General features: G+C 41.1%; 1 protein-coding gene across 1 annotated transcript in view; it reads left to right on the forward strand.

Annotated features, from left to right (window-relative positions):
- Positions 1 to 8,394: 8,394 nt before the first annotated feature.
- The window catches only part of LOC139663563 (metabotropic glutamate receptor 4-like), a 109,289-nt gene continuing 97,025 nt past the window's right edge, over positions 8,395 to 20,658 (forward strand). The window contains exon 1 of the mRNA XM_071542274.1: positions 8,395 to 8,940. Coding sequence (XP_071398375.1) covers positions 8,395 to 8,940 — 546 coding nt within the window. The remainder of the gene's footprint in view (positions 8,941 to 20,658) is intronic.

Here is a 20,658-nt window from a genome sequence, read left to right on the forward strand (position 1 = left end):
ACACAAAAGAGAACACTAAGTAAGTCCTAATAAGGCCCTTTGTCTTGTCGGGTTTTTTTTTATATTTGCTGCTGGTAGAAAATTGAAGTTCTCATTAGCAGTCAAGCTTCGTTCTCTGTGAAATTGTCAATGTTGTCCTTCTCTCTTGCCCCTGCAGACTTGTTACAGTGTTCAGGGGCAGCCTGTGAAGGCAAGGCAGTGAAAACTGATGTTTGAATTGTGACATGAATGCAGGCAGAGAGGCAGTATTATTTCCTGGTAGAGACATCTTTCTCCTCTAACAATGTCCCCTTCCTTTTCATTCAAAAATAAGTCTCATTTGAGATTGCATTGTTACGCTGTCTTCCAAAGCCTCACATAGCAATTACCCACTTGTAAAGATCTGAGATAGACAGAGGCGTTTAGGGAAGGGTGCTTTTCTACTCACTTCTTGGCTGACATGTTGAGCGTTTCTGATATTTGGTTTCTCCTTCGCCTTGCCTCTTGTTCTATCAGCTTGTGCTGAAATGGAAACGCTTAAGGTTGGCCACCGCCTGCCCTCTGTTGCGGGATAGTCTCTAACCCAAGTCACCGCTTCTCTATCTGAATCTTCGTGTTCAGTTTTCACTCAGCCACTTGAGGTGTTTGCAAGTGTACACCTCAGTGCTTCCATTATCTTGAACAATCTAACAAATACAGGCTATACTTCAGACTATTCATTCTTCCTGATACGCCCTGGCTTTCCATATGTTGCAGCTTGATGTGAATTTGTTGGAAGAAGCTCTCTCAGGGGCACAGGTTTGATAAGGCATAAATTCCTTAATCCTGACAGGCAGGCAGGTCTAGCTCAACAGATACAGTAAATCAATCAATGTGTCTGAGAAGTTGCAGGCTTCTGTATTGACCGTGGAAACCCCCCCCCCCCCCCCCACACACACACACACACACAAACACACACACAATCCCCTCCAGGTCACGCTGCACAGCGATGGCTTGCAATGCAGTCTGTCTCTGCATACCAGCCCCATATATACTCAGCTATACAGGAACTAATATTTTGTATTCTAAAAGATAAGGTTGACAACAAAAGCTTATTTGACCCGCGACATGGAGTATGGCAGGGATCATTACCAAGCGCCGCTTAGAGTCAACAGGAGGCTGGAGATGGTTCACCTCATGCCATCTTTTCACTGGACCATTAACCAAGCCCACAGAGAGCGAGCGAGTGACAGAGCGGCCTTAACTGCCAGAGGCTGTGGGAGACCAGGAAGTTTGGATATGCGCTATGAAACCTGTAGATTCAAGATTCAAGGCTACCCTCTAAATCATATTCAATCCAGGCCCCAAGGTATGCATGTGATGATAGGTAGGAATCGAAAGGTTTAGAGGGAGGAGACCTGGGAACCGTGATGAATACCAAGTAGCGTTGTGTTGTTTCCCAAAAGGGCAGACTCCACTAGAGTAAAGGAGAACAGCCGCATAAAGGATAGGACTCTGGAAGTAGGAAGGGTGGGATGTGGGGGTGGGCATTTCATCGTCACAGAAAGACGGTAGTCATTGAATCAGTCAGTCAGTGAACGGGAAGTCAACAATTTTTAATACGCTCTCCTGACTCCCCAATGGTTTCTCCTCATAGCATCTTCATCCCTTTTAAGCAGCATGGGATTTCTCCCTCGGCTCTTTGAGGGCAGGAGAATCTGGGCTTGTTCTCACATTTCAGTCCATTTATCTTCTGCTATGCAGCTCAGTGATCCTAGTCGTCCATTAGCCTGCACAGAAAAGCATCCAGTGCGAGTAAACAAAAAATTTAGGAATGGCCCATTTCTTCTTCCCTTGTTCTCAACCTCATCTTCCAAAGGACAGATCTTCAAAACAACCTATTACATACGCAGTGTGAAAAGCAGAGCTCTGGTCTTATTTTAATAAGCCTTGTTTGCATGTACTAACATTTCTGTACCCAACATAGAACTGGAGCGGCTCTCTGGTGTAGCTGTCATAAAGTTGATATTTCAAGAGATAAATTGCACCCATGTTTCCTCGGGGTTCTCAGCTAAGGGAAATCAAACGGCCACAGAGAGTCAGCTATTGCATAATATCATGTCTTAGTGAGATTTAACACATTTCTCAGGGTCTAAATAAATCACAACTGTCAACGGCATCTTGCTATTCCTGTAATAAATGTACCCCAAAGTCAAAATATTGAAGCCCTGCTCCCATCTCAGTTAATATCCAAGAGTGTCAAAACACATCAAATGTCAAGGGAAAGGGATTGAAATTATTTCAATCATTTCCTTTTCTGTGACAATGTTTTTCCCAGTGGATTCTGCGAACAGTGATTCGCTCAACACATACATGATATCAGACATGGTCCCATCAACATTTTTACTTTAAGTTGACTGAGCATGATTATTAACCTGTTTCTGTCTTCATTTCTGAGATATTCACATGCGACATCTGTTTTTTAGAGAGCGCTGAGTTCTTCCTTACATTTTTTCAACAAATGAATATACATTGACACGTGACAACATCCGCCTACACCTTAAGTATTGTCATTGCCAGCAGGTTAGTTTGCTTCAAGAGCGTAGGCCTACATCTATAATACCATCTTTACAGAGATAATTTATGCTGTACCAGGTTAACAGTAGAGCTGACGAGGGTTTGATTTCTGTTTGAAGATGTCAAGCCAGAGAAAAGGAGGGTTAAAATAACCCGGCTCTGACCCACCACACAATTTGCACACAAATGCCTGTGCAAATGCCATGCTAACCATTTCGTGCCTCTACAAGCCTCCCATCACTTCTGTCTAATGTGTGCGTGGAAGGCCGACTATCAGCGGAAAGCTATGGTAAACAGCCATTTGCTATCTAGTCAAGATGGAGAACCATAAAAAAAAAGCAGAGCAATGGTTATTGTTGCACAAAATACATTGATTCCTGCTGATTCCCCTCAGCAGTGTAAAGATGATCATACTGGGCAAAAGATGGAGAAAGAACACCTGTGGAAATTGATCATGATTAATTCTATCCTGGATCTGTAACGTCCTCTTTACCTGGTTCAGCTGTGTAAAGAGGGCTTACGTAGTCCGGAGCGAATATGGGGCCATATTGACAGGTGGGACAGCTGGACCAAATCAGTGTTGTAATTAAAACAAACTACAATACATGGTTAGCTAAAATGGCATTTGCATTGTAAGCTTTTGTGGTAATTTTCCATAAATTTGGTTCAGTTTGTGACAGTCTGCGCTGAGGCCCGCTCTGCTTTGAGAACTAGACTGCTCTTTGCCAATTGTTGACTGTGACAACTGTGAACTGTTATTGTTGTGAAGTATGACACAAGCTGGTATCAAGATTGCTCCTTGTCTCAGATGTGTAGCTGTGACAGCTGGCAATGATGTACAATTGTTGCTGTTGTGCAACATGGAGGTGTCTTACAGGGTCACCAAGTACTTTCATAGGTGAAAATTTACTGCATGCAAACTTAGGTAAAAGTACAATGGCAACTGTTCAGTGGTGAAAACCGGGATTCTTGTCAAATTCCTTATATTTGCGAAAAACATAATTTATATTACAAAACTATGTTTTGTAATATAAATTATGTTTTTGTAATATGGACATAATGATGATCCTGGTATTGTAATTCTATCTTACATTACTCTAACTATTTACTTTCTATATACATTTTACACAATGTAATTCTCCAACAACTACATTCAATCAAATCTTGAGTTCACACTGTCTCCCATGATGTAGCAAGTGATGAAGGCACTTGTTGCAAATTGCCTAAAAATAGTTTTTCTTGTTTTATATGCTGATTATAGATTGGTACAATAATGTGCAACAATACAATGAAAGTGCTGCACACTATAGTGTTAAGACTGAAAGTACAATATTTCATTTTAGAACACTGGCAGAATCTTACTCTTGCTAATACATTAATGAACCAAAAATATTGCACTTTTTTCAGTGTGAGAATAGCTTGATTCAGAATAACTTCCAGTACAGGTCCCTCAAAAAGCAAAACAGTGCCAGATAGCAAGCTCAATTTAGTATATTTCACATTACATGACATTATTTGAAACCATCTTCAAATATATTTGTTTTTCAGTTGTGCTACTCAAAAAATTAGATGTTACCTATGGACCACTCACTCAATATGAACAACCAGCGATCTACAGAGACACAGCTGTGCTTGATCCTCCCTTTTAAGGCTACTGATCATTTTTCTTTCAGTAGAAACATAGATGTAGTGGCAACCTCTTCTAAGCTCTCCAGCCCTTGTGTGCAGCCTAGCCCTGCTCTCTTCATTCATTTTCCTCAGGGCAGCCTTCCTCTACCTTGCTATTGATCTGCTGTGCAGCATCAACATGCTGGAGTGTCAATTAGAGAGCCACTCCTGCCCATCTGTGAGAGGCGAGCTACAGCGCATCTCTAAAAGTCTCTGTGGCTGGCCTCCCCGCCCAGCAGCTGCATGCATTTTAGAAGATGAAGAAGAGAATAATGTGTCAGAGATATGCATTTGTTTCATATGTTTCCTTGTTTGCTTTCCTTTGCTATATTGAATGCACTGAAAAGTGTTTGGGCTGGAGTGGTGAAATGCCTTTTATTTGAAGTGGTAATAAATATAAGGTCTCATGGTGAATGGACTGGTAGCTTCAAAGTAGTTTCAAAGAAAACACACCTAAGGTTTTCTGAGGTGAATTGCGTTTGTAAGGGCAGCCAGGTTGAGGAGAGCAGTAAGGACGGATATATTCGCTGAAAAAGGATTCTGTTTGCAGGATCATTACTCTTACGCAACCTGAGTCTGAGGCTATGTTTGCAGATCTTACTGGATCACATTTTCCCCAATGAATTAGCTATTTATGTTCTTTCATAACACAATCGTCTCCAGACCTCCTTAAAATGTCAACAAATTGTTGAAACATTTTTCCTGAATATTGACCCTCTCTGTACACTAGAAAACTGATCTTGGTGACAGGTGTGTAGGAGAAGCAAGACAGGCCACAATTTTAAAAACACCTACACATTAAAAACAGTTTTATTAGATACTGTTTCAGTCAGGGACCTTCAAAAGGGTAAATCTCCTAGACTGAAGAGTTGCCAAAACAAACATTATGTTTTTGAATGTGTAGGTGAAGACAGTATCCGTGTGTGTTCAGTTTTTGCAGGACATTATTGCAAACTGACCAGAATCAAGGTGTTATATTCACAGTCGCTGTTATGACTTATGAGGCCATGTAACAACACACACACAAATCTTGCCTGAAGGTTATTGTATGGCCTTTTGAAATGAATGCATACTCTATTACAAAATCTGCTTTTGCACCTGAGGAAAGGTTGTTCCCTTGATAGGAATCTCCAGTAATTCCTGCAGCTGTCTGTGACATTTTGTTTGCTGGTACGCATTTTGGTTGTTTTTCCTCAAGTCTCACTTGCACATGTTTATTGAGTTACGCCATTACAGTCTGATCTGTAAATATACACATATTTGTTTATCTCACTCAGTGCCCTTGTAACTTGTTTTCATTGTGAACAGAGTTCATTCTTCCAAGCAATTAAGCTCTTCAGTAACAAACCAAATCACACTACAGTCAAAGTTGGAAATGCTAATAGGAGCTAAAGCATCTAATCTCTGTTTTATGCTATACAGTATATCAAAGCTGAATTATGGAAATATAATATATACAGCAAAAACATTTACATGTGTAACCCAATTTCACCCAATATGCTAATACTGTGCTCCTGATTTGGTTACTACATCACTACATTTTGAATAGAGCTCTGAAATGTGGTCTGTGGTTACCCGTCCTGCTTGATTAAAATGGGACGCATTTAGGTTTCAGTGGAGTGATGGTCTGTGAAGTGATTTATTCAGAGGCCAGGCCACCAAGAATGCACTGAACTTAATATCTTTTAGATTACAGAATGAATTACCTACATTCTGTTCAAAGAGGAAACACTTTTGTGATATTCATCTGAAACAAGACAAAACACACTGATTAACATGATGATAGTTGATGCAATCTTGTGAGCCAAGTGATAAGATATTTTCTTTGAGTTGCACGCAACACAGCCGCTCAGATCGGCTAGCTGTTTTTCAGTCTGAAGAAGACACACAAGCTCCCTCCCCCACCCGCTCTTCTTTTGTACAAACATGAAGTTTGATTACATCTGCCTGGAAATCTGCAGTCTTGCAAAAAATGTTCCTACCTTTAACTCTTTTGCGATTACAGCTGTATTTTTTCTCTTGCCTATGTATACCAAGGGATGTTTGCAGCTACAATTTTTATTGCCTTTGCCTCAGTGTTTGCTGTTTGGTTAGATATGCTGGTGCATGGTGGCATTTGGTTATGGGCCTTTGGTGTGTTGTCTAGCTTTCTGCCTGTCATTTGCTCTGCAGCAGTTAAAGTGGACCTGCAGTGAATCAACCCTGAAAAATTACTTCTCACTCACTAGGAGATAGTTGGGTGTATTCAAAGGACCTTGTCACTTCCAATATGCTCTCAATGAATCTCAGCCCTTGCTGAACCAAGGCTTCAACCCACTCCCCTGGAAAACCAATGCCTACAGCCCTATTCTGTGACCGTGTGCAGGGAGATTGTTCCTTCAGAGTCTATTACAGCTTCAGCAGTGAACAGGTTTCAGATACAAGATGGGTTCTAGCGGCGTATTTGTGTGTCTATCTTTCTATCTTGCATGTATGTAGTGTGTGTGTGTGTGTGTGTGTGTAAGGAAGGGAGAGAGGGAGAAAGAGAGAGAGAGAGAGAGAGAGAGGAGGGGACAATAGAGGGAGAGAGAGCGTAGATCTAAGTTATGACAATGGAGCTTAATTTAAAATCCACTTTTGAATGAGCATCATGTATAATATAATCTCTTTTCACAACACTAGAATATGTATAGAATCATACAGAATGAAAACACAGTTGATTCACTTAGGTACATCTTCACCTCTGTCGGCTTTATTTATGTGAACACTTTTCAAACTGACATCACAAACCTGAAGAAAATGGGTTATAAGCTGCAATTCTTCAGTGAATTGGTGCTATATTTCTGGATGTGATCAATGTGAATAGGACACTATCTTCTATACTGTGTTGATGTGTTGCTGTTTAGAATCAGGAATCAAGTTGTCCAATGCTGTGGTTTCTTCTCTCTAACCAGCTCTGGTTATCAAAGCTTCTCTCCATCTGTAGTAATAGCATAATTACCATTTCATAGTCATTTTCTAGACCCTATCCCCATGGTTTGTTGTACTTTTTCACCCCCCCAAGGCACAGACTTAGACATGCTTAAGAGACTTTGAGACCCACATATGAATTCTACTAAGATATGTAATGAATTTTGCCTGTAGTAAGCAGAATTACCTAGGCAATGTTGAAGTAATAAATTTGGCACAAAAGGAAACCAGCTATATCAATAGCTTATTCAGTCCTTTTGAACTTGACTGTGAAACCTTAATGTTTCTAATGAGCTGTTCAAAAGATTTTGAAAAAGTATGTAATGTGGCAGCAATTGTGATGTTTTCAGGTACATAAATGTGAGAAAGTAAGTCCAACATGAAGAGCCACAGCTACTACTGCCAATTCCAACAACACAACCTTGAATGTATTATATAATGTCAATTCATGACATCAATTTGATATAACATTAGCAGTGAAAACAGGAAGATCTAGCAATGACACAATATTGCAATGGTATGGGCTGAATGTCTCTGCTGACAACCTTGCTCATTCAATATGTGAAAAAGAAGCACACGACTTTCAAACCTGTCAACCTTGGGAGACCATGGCAACCTTTTGAATTCAAGATGGTAGACATAGGAAGATGAGTGTATAAGAGAAAGAGATGAGTGTGGGAGCAGAACTGTCTCTTCATTCCACATAATACTGCAGCAAAAAAGGTTAAGCAAAAAATAGTATTGAAAAGCTCGTACCAATACAAATCCCTTTCCATTTCCGTTCTCTCTGTGCACTGTGTCTCACTCCTCTTCTCTTTTTCATCTTTCAGGGATTCACTCTGAAGCCTGTGGACCTGAGCGGGCCTGAGGGCTCTGACATATACCAAATCCCTGCCCAGGGGAGCAGGGGAGATTAAAAACTTCTGATTGAGGTGGATCTCCATAGGCTGTGAATAACAGCAGACACAAGAGCAGCTGCCCACCACTGTGGTCAGATGATGGAGTGAGAGAGGGGAAGAGAAAAGAACAGGATTACAGCCGGCGAAAGAGCCAAGCTCATATTCTGCTTTAATTGAATGCCTGGAAGAGAGGAGGGAAATGAGAGGAAGCCTTTTCTGTGCCAACTACTTCAAGAGGTATTACAATTAACCCTCTGGCCATCATAAAGTAATACCTGCTTTTTGTTGTTTTCTGATTCCTGGGTTGGGCTGTACGGTGTGGATGTGTGTTGGGGCCGCGGTCATGTTTCAACCTCCGGGGTGTAGACCGGATCGGACTGGCTGTCGGCGAAGCAGCCCGGTTCTGCTGCTGCTGCTGCTCCTGCTTCTCTGCGGCTCCCTCAAGGTGTCGCAGGCCGCCAAGCCCAAAGGGCCAGGACACACACATTTGAACTCCATACGCATCGACGGGGATATCTCGCTAGGTGGCCTCTTCCCGGTGCACGCCAGGGGCCACGATGGCAAGCCATGCGGGGAGCTGAAGAAGGAGAAGGGTATACACAGACTGGAGGCCATGCTTTTCGCCCTTGACCGCATCAATAATGACAATAATCTGCTGCCTAACATCACACTGGGGGCGCGTATCCTAGACACCTGTTCCAGGGACACTCACGCCTTGGAGCAGTCCCTCACCTTCGTGCAGGCGCTGATTGAGAAGGACGGGACGGACGTCAAATGTCTGGGCGGCGGGGCGCCCATCATCACCAAACCTGAGAGGGTAGTGGGTGTTATTGGAGCCTCCTCCAGCTCGGTGTCCATCATGGTGGCCAACATACTACGTCTGTTCAAGGTAAGATCAGACCACAGCAGTTGTCTGTCTGTTTGGGTTTGAATGTTTGCTGAGTGGATATTGGTCTGGAAATCTTGGTAGGTATGTAATGCGCAGTACAGAGAGTCAGCTGTGTTTGTTCGTCAGATACGCCGCTCCTCATTCTTAGACACTGAACACTGTGATCTGTGATTTCTTTACTTTATTGATTTTCCTATATATTTGTTTGAATAATTAATGGCAGTAACAGAAGAACAAACAACATAAGCTATAAAAGGCTTGAGAGAATATGTGTTGGATATCTGCTGCCACACTATGGACATTTTCATAACTTTAGAGAAGTGATCCCATGGTAAATCTCATCACTCTGACGATTGCTCCTGAGGAGTCGGTTGCTAAGCAGTGAGAGGTATTGCCTCTCACAATAATGATTAATAGGATACTAGTTGATTTCATTCTTACCCCCTAGCCTTTCTCAGTGCAGTTCAGCTAAGCTCAGTATTTACATCTGTTCACACTGTGGAAAAAGATGTTTTGTTCATGGACATTTGGACGCTTGCTGAATTATTTAATAAATATTCTAACCACCCAGAAATTGCAAGCCTAATAGCTCTTTCTACTTTAGTGAAGGTTTGATTGCAATTGCTTGGCTCACTGCAAAATGAGACTCCTTTCTTTGACGTAAAAAAACCCCCAAAAAAACATATTTTTTGAAAGTACTATATCATGTGTTTGAACTTGTTTCATGGACAATTACACTTTTTCGATATCACTCAAATCACTTTCTCTGGGACTGGCTAGTTGGTTGTATATTTCACTTCTACAGCAATTAGAATGAGAGATTCTAATTCAGATAACGCCATGAATTCATGACGTTGCATTTCAAATCCTCTGGGTTCTGTATTGTAGTTCTCCAGTTTATGGCAATTTTATTTTATTTTTATAGAAGTGTGCACTTCAGCTGCGAATGACTTCTGAATGGGCATTTATCCATAAAGGCAAAGGGTGTGTAATGCTCTTCATCTGTTATTGTGGCATAGAGTTGTTTGTGGTTAACTTGAGCTTTCACTTTAAATGTCGATTATAATCCTAACCTTGACGTTACTCTTACACAACAATTCATGCCTATAATCCTAACTAGAATTGAAGATGAAAAAGATTGAAAAAAAAAATGTTGCTTGACCAGAAAACTCTGGTATGATCAAAGAGACTTACTTATACTGTATACAAACATGCTGCTACTTGCAGGTGGGCAAACAAAATGTACTTTTTTCTTGCCACCCCCCTCTGAGGTTAAAGGTCAGGTTCATCTACAGAGCAGCGATCCTGGAGCTGACAGGGGTTCAGTGTCTGGCTTGAGGACACCTCAGCAGACCAGATGCTTACTGTCACAGGGGATTGAATACAGGTCTTCCAGTTGAAGAACTGCCTCCCTGCTCACAACACCACCCATAGCAAATTTGGATTTTGGTGAGGCGGCTTACACCAACACCCAGGGCTTGTATGTTTTTGTTTGCTTGTTTTTTGTAATACTTCTTTTTTTAGTATTTGGTTGTACAGCACTACATAGCGTCAGCCCACAGGTGCGATTCGATAAGCTCCTCCTGTAGATCCCAGCTGATACATCAGAGTGAAACAAACCAAGTGGGGTGTATCCTGCTTGCCGTTGCCCCCCAGTGTTAATCTGAGTGAACCCAGTATGACTGAACGTGCACAAACACACACACTTCAGTATACGACCTCATGCATAAACACACTCACGTCTACACAGTTCTGTGAATTAACTCTCTCACTTTATTTCTCTTTCTCTTTCTGCTACACACACACACAAATGCAGATACAGTATATTTGGGCCAGAGTAATGAGCGTTCTTGATCCCACTATCACATGGAAGCCTCAAATCCTTCGTCATTAGCACAGCACTCATTTCCTCTTCATTAATGCACATAAGAGGTGTCCTTGCATATTTGATTTGGAGTTCTCTGATCTCCTTTCTCTTTATCCTCAACGTATATATTAGTATTCCCCTCTTCTCCCTTCTTGCATTCAGACAGCTGGAGGTTAACACAGCAGCTCCAGTCAAACTGTAGGTTGAGTAGATGTAGATGGTGAGTCTGCCTGTTCATCATCCATTAGTATCACTTACACTTCTGAGTCGCACTATTGAAAATCAAACTGTTTCCAAAGCAGCCGCTAATCAATCAACATCCGGTCTAATTGAATAACATCCCTTACAACAATCAAAAAAGAGAGTAAGCTCCTGACGTGATGTAAAGCAGACCTGGTCAGTCGTATAGATTAAACAGTAAACACTTAATGGAGAGTGGTGTGTGTTCGTCTCTGTGGGGTCTTGAGTTATGTCTTCCCGGGGATCCACAGGTCAGCTCGATGCCGGATGGGCTCCAGGACCTGATGGACCTGCTGATGGCTTGGGAGGGTTTTAGCTTCACTGCCGTCTCATCACAGGAACCTGTGCCAGCGAGGCCTCATTTGCTGCATGATCTAGCGTGCAAAAACAAAGGGGACAACTGCTAACACTGTGGCTAACAGCTAGACATAAATGTTCGCTTTAAATAGAGGCGATGCATACATACAAGTACAAACACAGCATACTGATGAAGACGCTCGCAGGCTCCCTCATAGACAGGCGGACACACATGCGCATATGTATATTCATGTGCGCACACACACACACACACACACACACACACACATACATAAATGCGTCACACAAACATACTACAGAAAAACACAAGCGCACGCAAAAGCAATCAGGCCCATTTGCACGCAAACCACTCTAAACCGAGCAGCAGCAGCCACCATTGTGTAGTTAGCAGGTTTATAGAAAAGTGTTTCCTCAGCACTCAGCTGCATACAGATGTGGTCCAGAGCAGCCTGATGAATATTTTACACCGGCCTTATGTAATGGCAACATGGGGGCCGGGAGCTGCAGCTCAAGAACATTTTAGTGTAGTTCACTGAGAAGTGGGAGCCACTGTGACAGGTAGTTGGGGAAAAGATAATTCATGTTCAGAGACAAGCCATGTCAGATGATTTCATTATTCATTTGCATAGCAGATGCCTTCATAAAGGCGACACACATCACCTACAACACAGATTCCACTGCTAGGTCTGTCCCTCTTGATTACATGTTTATCTAAGTGTAAAGCGCGGTAGTTTCCCATCCAACCCATCCATAGCACAAGCACTTTGTGGTAAATGCAAAGTTTGGCTCTTCTTTCAGAGTTAACGTTTTTGAGTTAGTTTAGTCAAAAGGAACAAATATTTCTATAACCTTCATTTATTTGATTCTGTGATGCACACAAGTAGCACGGCAGACTTCCAGTGACCCTGGAATAAGAAGCTCAGAGTGTTCTACCCTCTTAATGCTCAGTAGAAAGGATTTCAGTGGCTCCTTGTCCTGACATTACAATTTACTGTTGCGTGGACAAAGTATCTCACATTCACTGAATTGAAGAAGTAGCCAGTTTCAGTGGTAAGGGGACCACAGAAGAGTCAAAAATGATCCATTTACAGGAAGGAATGTGGAAAAAAAATGATTTTTTTTTTCACGGAAGAGTACACAGGCCTTTAGCATCCCACTCATTTTGACATTTCTCCTCACCCCTTAGTTCATGCTCTTGTTTGCAAGTCTCCCACTGGAGTCAGATTCAGAGGAGCTGGCTCGCAGTTATTCTGTACATGAGCCTGTACAACTTGTGTAGGAACCTTAATGATTGTCTTGCATAGGGAAATCATCACTTCTAATTTTGAAAGGGTTCAAAACGAATGAATACCCACATGAACAACTTACACATTTGATCTAGACCCTTGCATATTTAATGTTATTTGCAACTAGTATTGCCACCTTGCTGTGGCATGGCATTATTGTAATTAATTAGTGTTACTGCAGTTTAATTGGTCCGAACCCTCATGGGTGAAGTGCTTCAAACTGTCAACAAAAAGTAAAGTAAATAATATTCAGTGCTGGATAAACACCACTGATTAAGAATTGTTGATTAAAAATTGCAGACAGATGGCATCTGTAAGCTGTGTTTTCTCATGCACTCCAGAGTTATTCTATACATGATAGCATCAGTGGCAGAGGCATGTAAAGGCATGTTTTGGATAATAAATGGTTTAATGCAGATCAGCAGTTATGAAGGCACTTTCATAATCTTTTGTCTTATGGTGTACTGTTATTCCCAGGCCTTGTGGTGAGTGCTGTGATCCAGTACAATGAACTCAGACATTTGAATTTCAAATGGTTATTCTTATTGTAATCTTCGGCATACATAAACAGTCTGTACACAACGAATGTTGGCAAGGGCAACATACTTTCTAAGTATGACAGTGACGTAGTTCAAATACAGTTCTTCTAAATGTACAGTCTGAAATTGTTTGTGTTTACCTTTTCACTGTCTACAGTGATGACTCGTTTCTGAGCTTGTGAGTTCTTGGAAAAAATAGCAGCAGTTGCATGTTGACTGCTTGTAAGGTAAAGTAAGATGAAATCTATCACATTGGTGATCTCAGCCTAGCTATATTGTATGTGTATACGGGCAACCCAGTTACAGCAAATTGGGAACAGGATGACAGATGTCATTAGCTATTGACAACCACCGTCACGATCCATTCAGCCGCTCCACTGTGGTCGAAGCACCGCCGCATCGGCCCTTCCCGCAGGCGCTCACCATCTGCTTTGTTGCAACCTCTTTTAGCGAGTTAATGGTTATCCTCCTAGTTGCTCCTCTGCTCCTTTAAACATTTCAGGTTCATAAGAGGTTGATAAAATTACAGTTAAAAATAAACTACTAAAACCTCTAAAACCTCCTTCCCCTGTCTTTGGCTACAATGACAGATCTTTTATATAGTAATCACTAAACTCATTTACGTCCCCTCCAGCATGTCTTGAAAAGAAAAAAGCAATTTTTTATTTTTTGTTGAATTTTGATTTGTCTTTGGTATTGCAATTCAATACAACCTCTAAAAGGTTTTTTCTATTGTACCTTGGAACTATCCAAAATACATTTTTCCTTTTAAAAACAAAAGGTAATGGAGATTGTGTTCATAATAGCATCTCTGTGAGCACTATCTCAACCTTGTTTGCGTTTCAAAACTTATTATTTGGGCAATATTTTATCTTTATGTCAATGGGCTTGTTCTCATTCTCAATGAAACAATAACCTGAGCAGTCCCTCTCTAGAAAATTGTATCAAATCACCAAATTTAAATGTATTCTCATTGTATTAATTTAGAATCTGGACTCAGACAGAATTAGGTCAGAGAAATAATTAATAATAATTTATGAATAATAATTGTATTCTTTATGTTCTTCCCTATAAAAGGGATTTTAAGTATGCCAGTCTTTCTAGTGGTTTTATGCTCTATGGCACACATTCATATTGTTTACCCTGAGTTTCATCACTATTTGCAGCTGAGGATTGAAAATTAGTCATCCCCCCCCTGTTCATTGCATTTCATCACTGTGGTTGACTACACAAACATCTGGAAGACACGACTACAATAAAGCTTCTTCTTTGAAGGATAGACGGTTCCAAATTTAATCAAGATAATAAGGGTCCTTTTGCAGTATCTGGTCCTCCAATATCCAATACTCTTTCTATCTTTTTTTAACCTTATCAGGGCCCTGGCGCAGTCAATTCCTAAAATGAGAAAAAAGAAAACAGGAATATGTCACAAAATATCATGCTCCATCTCCCCTTGTTCTGATGGTTTTTATTCCCCTATAAACCTGCCACTGACACAGTTGAATGAGGGCGCCGTGTCACAATTGATTTAGCAGCTCATTTAGGGAACGACAGCTAAATCAAGATAAACTGGTATCAGCCCATCAAGACATCTCCCTTCAACCAAACCCATTCATTCAGGGTGAGCCAAACAGGCACAAGAGGGTTGCTCACGCTGACCACATCACTATAAAACAAGAAAGGCGGGTTTTCTTCCTCGCTGTACGTTATTTCCATGCAACAAGGTGAAAATTTAATCAGAATCGCTATCGGAATATACAGCAATTTGTCTTGGTGACTGATGCAGAGGCATATTACATTGACTTATTGTACAAAGTTTTACAGTACATACTAACACACAGTAGAGGGACAATAGGATGTCATATAAGGCAAAGTGCATACTATGGAGTGTATACTATGGAACAGATAAACTATATTTAAGCTATCAGCCCGAATAATAACAGAACATGACTTGTGGATTTATTGTCAGATTTTTGGTTTCAGCACAAGCACAATTCAACCCTTTATAAGAGAGAAAGTTGAAGGATATATCATTAGTGCCTCAAAAACATGAAGCTGCAGCGCCCATGGCAAAACAGTATAGGGCAATGTTGCTGAATAATTTTTAATGAGAGCCATTTTGGCAGGCGTACTGCAAGTCATTACAGGAGCTGCAGATAGTAATCCTGCACAGTTCAGGGAGGTGATATTTTTCCATATTCTATATTTTCCTATCCCATGCGCCCTCTCTGTCCTCCAACCATTATACTAACAAAATGCTGACTGCCATATTGTCCGGCGATTAAGTCAGTCGACGCTTTCTTTCTCCCCTCTTTATTAATCAAACGAAAAGCTCGTGTTCAACAAACCGATGTATTGATCTAGCTCAGTTAAAGATTCTGATGAGTCAAAAACGATTACACTTGGTAACCCATTGTTCTTTGACTGGGGGGGCGTCAGCATCATCCTTGTCATTTCATTCTGCTCATGCACACAGTGGCTGCACCTACAGTGAAGGCTCAGTCTGGGCACACAAGAGAGGCATTTTGCCAAATTCTGGGTTTTTTTTAGGGTTCTTGTCTGATTTAGGATTTTGGCCAGAGCAGACCTCAGATCGGATTTGATGGTCCTGCTGCTGAACCATATTCTGCAAGTCATATTTGTAGTAAAGGCCTAAGAAGGCAGGGCAGTTTGATACCATATACATGTTGCACTGGTTCTTAGTTCATGTCCATGTTTTACATTGACTTGCTCACTTGCTGAATTGCATAGTGAAAGTTAATTTAGATTTGTCAGTTTTCTCTTGTTTTGGCTTTATGAAATAAAGCTTGACAACAGTTATTTGCACAATTTACAGCTGGAATTACAGCTAGGACATTGTTGTTATCACTTGTTAAATTCAGCTCCATCTCACACTCACTGTCACACCTGGCATCACAAGTGTGTCACCGCAAGGAGGAAACAGAGCAGCACATCCACCGCTATCGGCAGTCCAAGGTTTTATTAAAACTAAAAATGATCAGTTATATTGTCACACTAATACAGTTGTTACGGCTGTGGCGGGTACCTCCAGAAGTTTCCTTGTGTTTCCCCTCCCCTGTGTCCCCAGTGCTCCCCTGTCTGTCTCTCTCTGTCTATGTTTTGTTTGTGTGTGTATTGGCGTGGGCGTGGTCTCCCTTCCTCGTTCTCCTGGCTCCTGGCTCTGCTCATCCTGCACACCTGTCTGTAATCGGCTCATCACCTCTCCCAGTCTGCTCACCTGCCTCTCATCAGCTCACCTGCCTGCAGTATATCTACCCCGGCTCTTCAACCATTCTTCGCCATCAGCCCCTCATCCAGATCCTCCTTTACAATAAAACCTTTTTTCTTACCAGCACCACTCTGTCCGTGTCCTGCGTTTGGGTCCCTCCTGTGTTCGTAACAGCAGTCAACCGTACTTAACGAAAAACGAGAAATATCTGCTGTGGTTCATTTATTGTTGATTCTCATAGATGTAAAACACTTCCTGTTCTCCTGCTTCTTCTGACATCCTGAATGCAGCAGAAAATCAGCAGCCAGCAAAGTAAACAAGGAAGTCAGCAACGGTAAAAAAAGTCAAATGTGCTATTAAAACTGAAATGCTGTGGTAATTGTTAAATTGCAGCTATTTGAAGGCATGTGGAACTGCATCGTGAGTGTTATTGTGTTGAAAGGACATGTTTTAAACGCTTTTTCGTCTCAACCGCTCATGCTTGCTTTGGCCCTTCAGTGTGTATTAAAGCTACATAAAGCTCTACAGTGAAGTGATGACATTTTGAACACAATCAATTGTCACGATGGCAGAAACTAGGAAAATAAGGCCCAGGTGGAAAATAACAGGAATTATCCTTTAGTGTGATGATGACCACTCAAACAACCTACAATTAACTGTTACATGGAGGAGCAAGCAAGTGCCCTTAAACAGCTATTTTTCCGACGGGTGGTGGAAAGTATTTTTATCTCTGCGCACAAGAGGGGACAGAACACCTTTTGATGAAATCTATTTGTTCAAGCTACAAGCCTTTTAAATTGGAAAGTGCATCCAAGGGACAGTTAATTTGTAATCTGCTATATAACCCGGTTACAAAAATGTATAATGAACCTGTAATAAATGATGATTGTTCATTCATGAGTGTGACATGAAACATGGTGTTAGGGGTGTTTTTATGAAAACGGCATGCAGTCTGCTTACAAAGAAAGTGTTTGCAAATATTCTACAGTTCAGGTTTTACTGTGAAGGCAAAAAGTAACAAGTTACTCATTCTGCTTTGACACGATGGATAGAATGATGAAATACAATCCAAATCTTAACTTTACACTCAAGGAAATAACACGCTATCTTTATAATTACTTGATCTTCTTTGAACTTGCGTATTTTGCTGCTGGATGAGTAGGTGTTGATTTGCGGTGACTCATTTGTCTGAATAGGATAAGTTCTGACAACAAACAAAGCCTCAAGACAGCCATTTTATAATAACAACTGTAAGAATCAAATATACAACTATACAAATATAACAAATATGTCTCGGGGATTTCACGAATTTGAATGATTTAAGGTGATTTAAATTACATTTAAATCAGGAACAATTCCTGATTATGTGTCCTGTGATCCTCCACAATTCTGTTTGTCTGACAATGCTTTTTTCCCTTTTCACACTGTTTGTTTTGTTCATATTGAAGTGACAAATTACTTGAGGCAGGTGTTGGCTTTCTCTGTAAGATTTCTTTGAACTGTGTGTTGTGTACTCCTGTATCATTATATTTTGCCTTGGTTGTGTTTTCATGTCATCCAATACAAGCAACTGATTGTCCATGCAAATCTGATACAACAACGTTGCTGTATCTTCAAGATTTTACGAACCTCCATCCAAAAGACCTGCTACCATCTGTCAGTTTCTTAGCATGCCAGACACTCGTGTGTGTGTGTGCGCGTGTGTGCGTGCGTGTGTGTGTGGGTGTGTGTATTAGAGGCTGCTTGTTTACATCTATAATTGTGTATATCTGTTAAATAATATCTAACTGAAAATTCTGCCAGTCTAATGGACACATGTTTTCCTCAAAACATCAAAACAAACAGCGAGAAAACCGCTAGTATTCCCTCATGGCTGAACATACTGTCAACAAAAAGCTTATTTTTACTGCCAAAACATAGGATCTATTGCGGTGATTAAGGTTGTCCCATTCAATAATGCTTTATCTCAGGATATATCAGCTACTTCTACTGTGGGAAAAACCCCCCCTAAAACACTTACAACCAGCTGTTGGCGCTGTACCTTGCACTTCTGGGCCCATTTTCTTGTTTTCTGCTGTATTTTTCTTATTCCCGCGGATAACTGGCCAAACGCAGCCGTCACGTCGTGATATTTCCAAAATGGAGTTTGATAGGAGAAACTTTTTCCAGCTGTCTAAAAAATCAGCAGCAAATCTCAGGTTTTGGTGTCAGCCCCTGAAGACCACCATTTTGCACCGACAGTCAGATGGAGAAATCCATTCTAGAAGAGGCAAAGATACCAATTTCTCCATCAACAGCAGCTTCACTAGACCATAATGCAATGCAGCCACAGCTTGCCTTTTTGCAGACCTGTCATTGGTTGAGTGTGAAATATAACGCCTTCTTTGATGGCTTTTTTTTGTAATTGGGCAAGACACACCACAGCATTCTTCTTTCTGCACTCTCCTTTTATCTCAGCTGGAAAACTTATTACACTCTCACGATCACTGTTGCTCTCTCCACCTACACATATGTAGTACAGAGAGTCAAAAGTCATTCTGGGAAATGTAGAAAATCACTAACTGAGGCAGACGAGGAAAGTGGGTACACCAAAAAAGTAAATTACAACCCTTCATCACAAAATAACTCCTGAAATGCCCACTTTGCAATCAAAAATTGATATCTAACAGTGTAAGAGTATCTGAGGTTGGAATTTTCCTTTAACAGTTATTAGCGGTACATGAAGTGCCAAACTGTGAGTTCACTCTCTATAATTTACTAGAGGTTTTACATGGCAGGACACAGATTGTCTTAACTTTATGGTACTTATGGTAATTGCATTGTGGTATGCAGCCAATTAAACCCACGTGGTACTCCAAGCAGGTTAAAACAAAATGTTAAGAATTGTTTGCAAATGCTATTTAACCCAGGTCTGTTGTGAGTTTTTATGAGCCAATTAGACCCAGAAGAATAAACCAAAGGAAATCACTCTGCCTGCCTCTATCTCCAATTAATACAATGTTTTCTGTGATAGACAAGCCTGCACTATAGTGGGCTATTCTTCAGCTGAAGAATGGCGGTGGATTGGATGCAAATAGCACTATTCAGAGTGTGTCAATGCTCTGCCTGTAGCTATGGCGATCTTTGACATGTGCTAATCTGGCTGTGAAAAAAATGGAAGCGTATTGATTCTATATTGAGTCACACATGCCCAATTAAATATTATCATGGCTGGGTTTACAGATCAGTGAGCTATGTGATTGCATGATAACGCCTGGCTAACTATTATTGAAACAAAAAGAAATATAATGCTGTGCCTTTCATCATACCTTATCATGGCACAGACATGACATCAAGTGTTTTGAGTGTGCTGTAGACAAGGTGATTCATGAAATCAAGTCAAACTTATGATTACAGATGACAATATATCATGAAGGATCTATATCACACCCTCCCCTACTATATCTGCTGACAGGCGAAAGGTCGATGTGGTTTGTTATTGGACAAGATGATTTATTGATCCTTGATGGTCACGACCAGCCTTTGGTGGCTTAGCTATGCTCCTTTCATCCTTATCATACCCACAACAGCTATACAGGTGATTACAGCTGCTTACTGATCACTACTGTTATAGACTGCTGTCGGACAGGGAAAAGGCCAGACTGTCTCCACAAAACATAATCAGCTGTCTGAAAAGTCTGAAGGCTTCTTATCAAGCGGCTTGGCTGAGACACACAGATCGATTGTCGAGATGCTGTAATGTCAGATTGTCCTGGGTGGGGAGAGAGGTTAAATCCCATTACATCACATTTCTTCACAATGACATCTGCTTCATAAAACTGGACCTATCATAACCTCTTTAAACATAAAAAGACCTAGTCTTCCACTGGAGGATGAGGCAGGGATGAATGAGTAATTATAGGGCAGGCTTATTTTCAAGACACCTTGGACAACAAGCAATTTGGTTTGACCTATAGTGATAGTCAGTCTGACAAGGAATTCAACAAATGCCAAACAGAGGAGAGACTCAAACAAACAGAGCCTGAGTGTGTGTGTGTGTGTGAGTGTGTGTGTGTGTGTGTGTGTGTGTGTGTGTGTGTGTGTGTGCGTGTGGGCACACATGTTTGTGCTTAAGTGCTTCCAACCTTGTGTGTGCAGTGTGGGTGTTTTTGTGAAAAGGCCATTGGACCTGTCGGGAATTGTGGAAAAGTGTTTGTCAACCTCCACCAAGGCTCTGTCTAATTCTGTATGGAGTTTTCC

The sequence above is a fragment of the Centroberyx affinis genome, unplaced genomic scaffold (assembly GCF_046629955.1).
Source record: "Centroberyx affinis isolate AG114_WGS23_722 - 3 ecotype Tasmania unplaced genomic scaffold, CSIRO-AGI_Caff_v1 ptg004049l_1, whole genome shotgun sequence".
Classification (NCBI taxonomy): Eukaryota; Metazoa; Chordata; class Actinopteri; order Beryciformes; family Berycidae; genus Centroberyx; species Centroberyx affinis.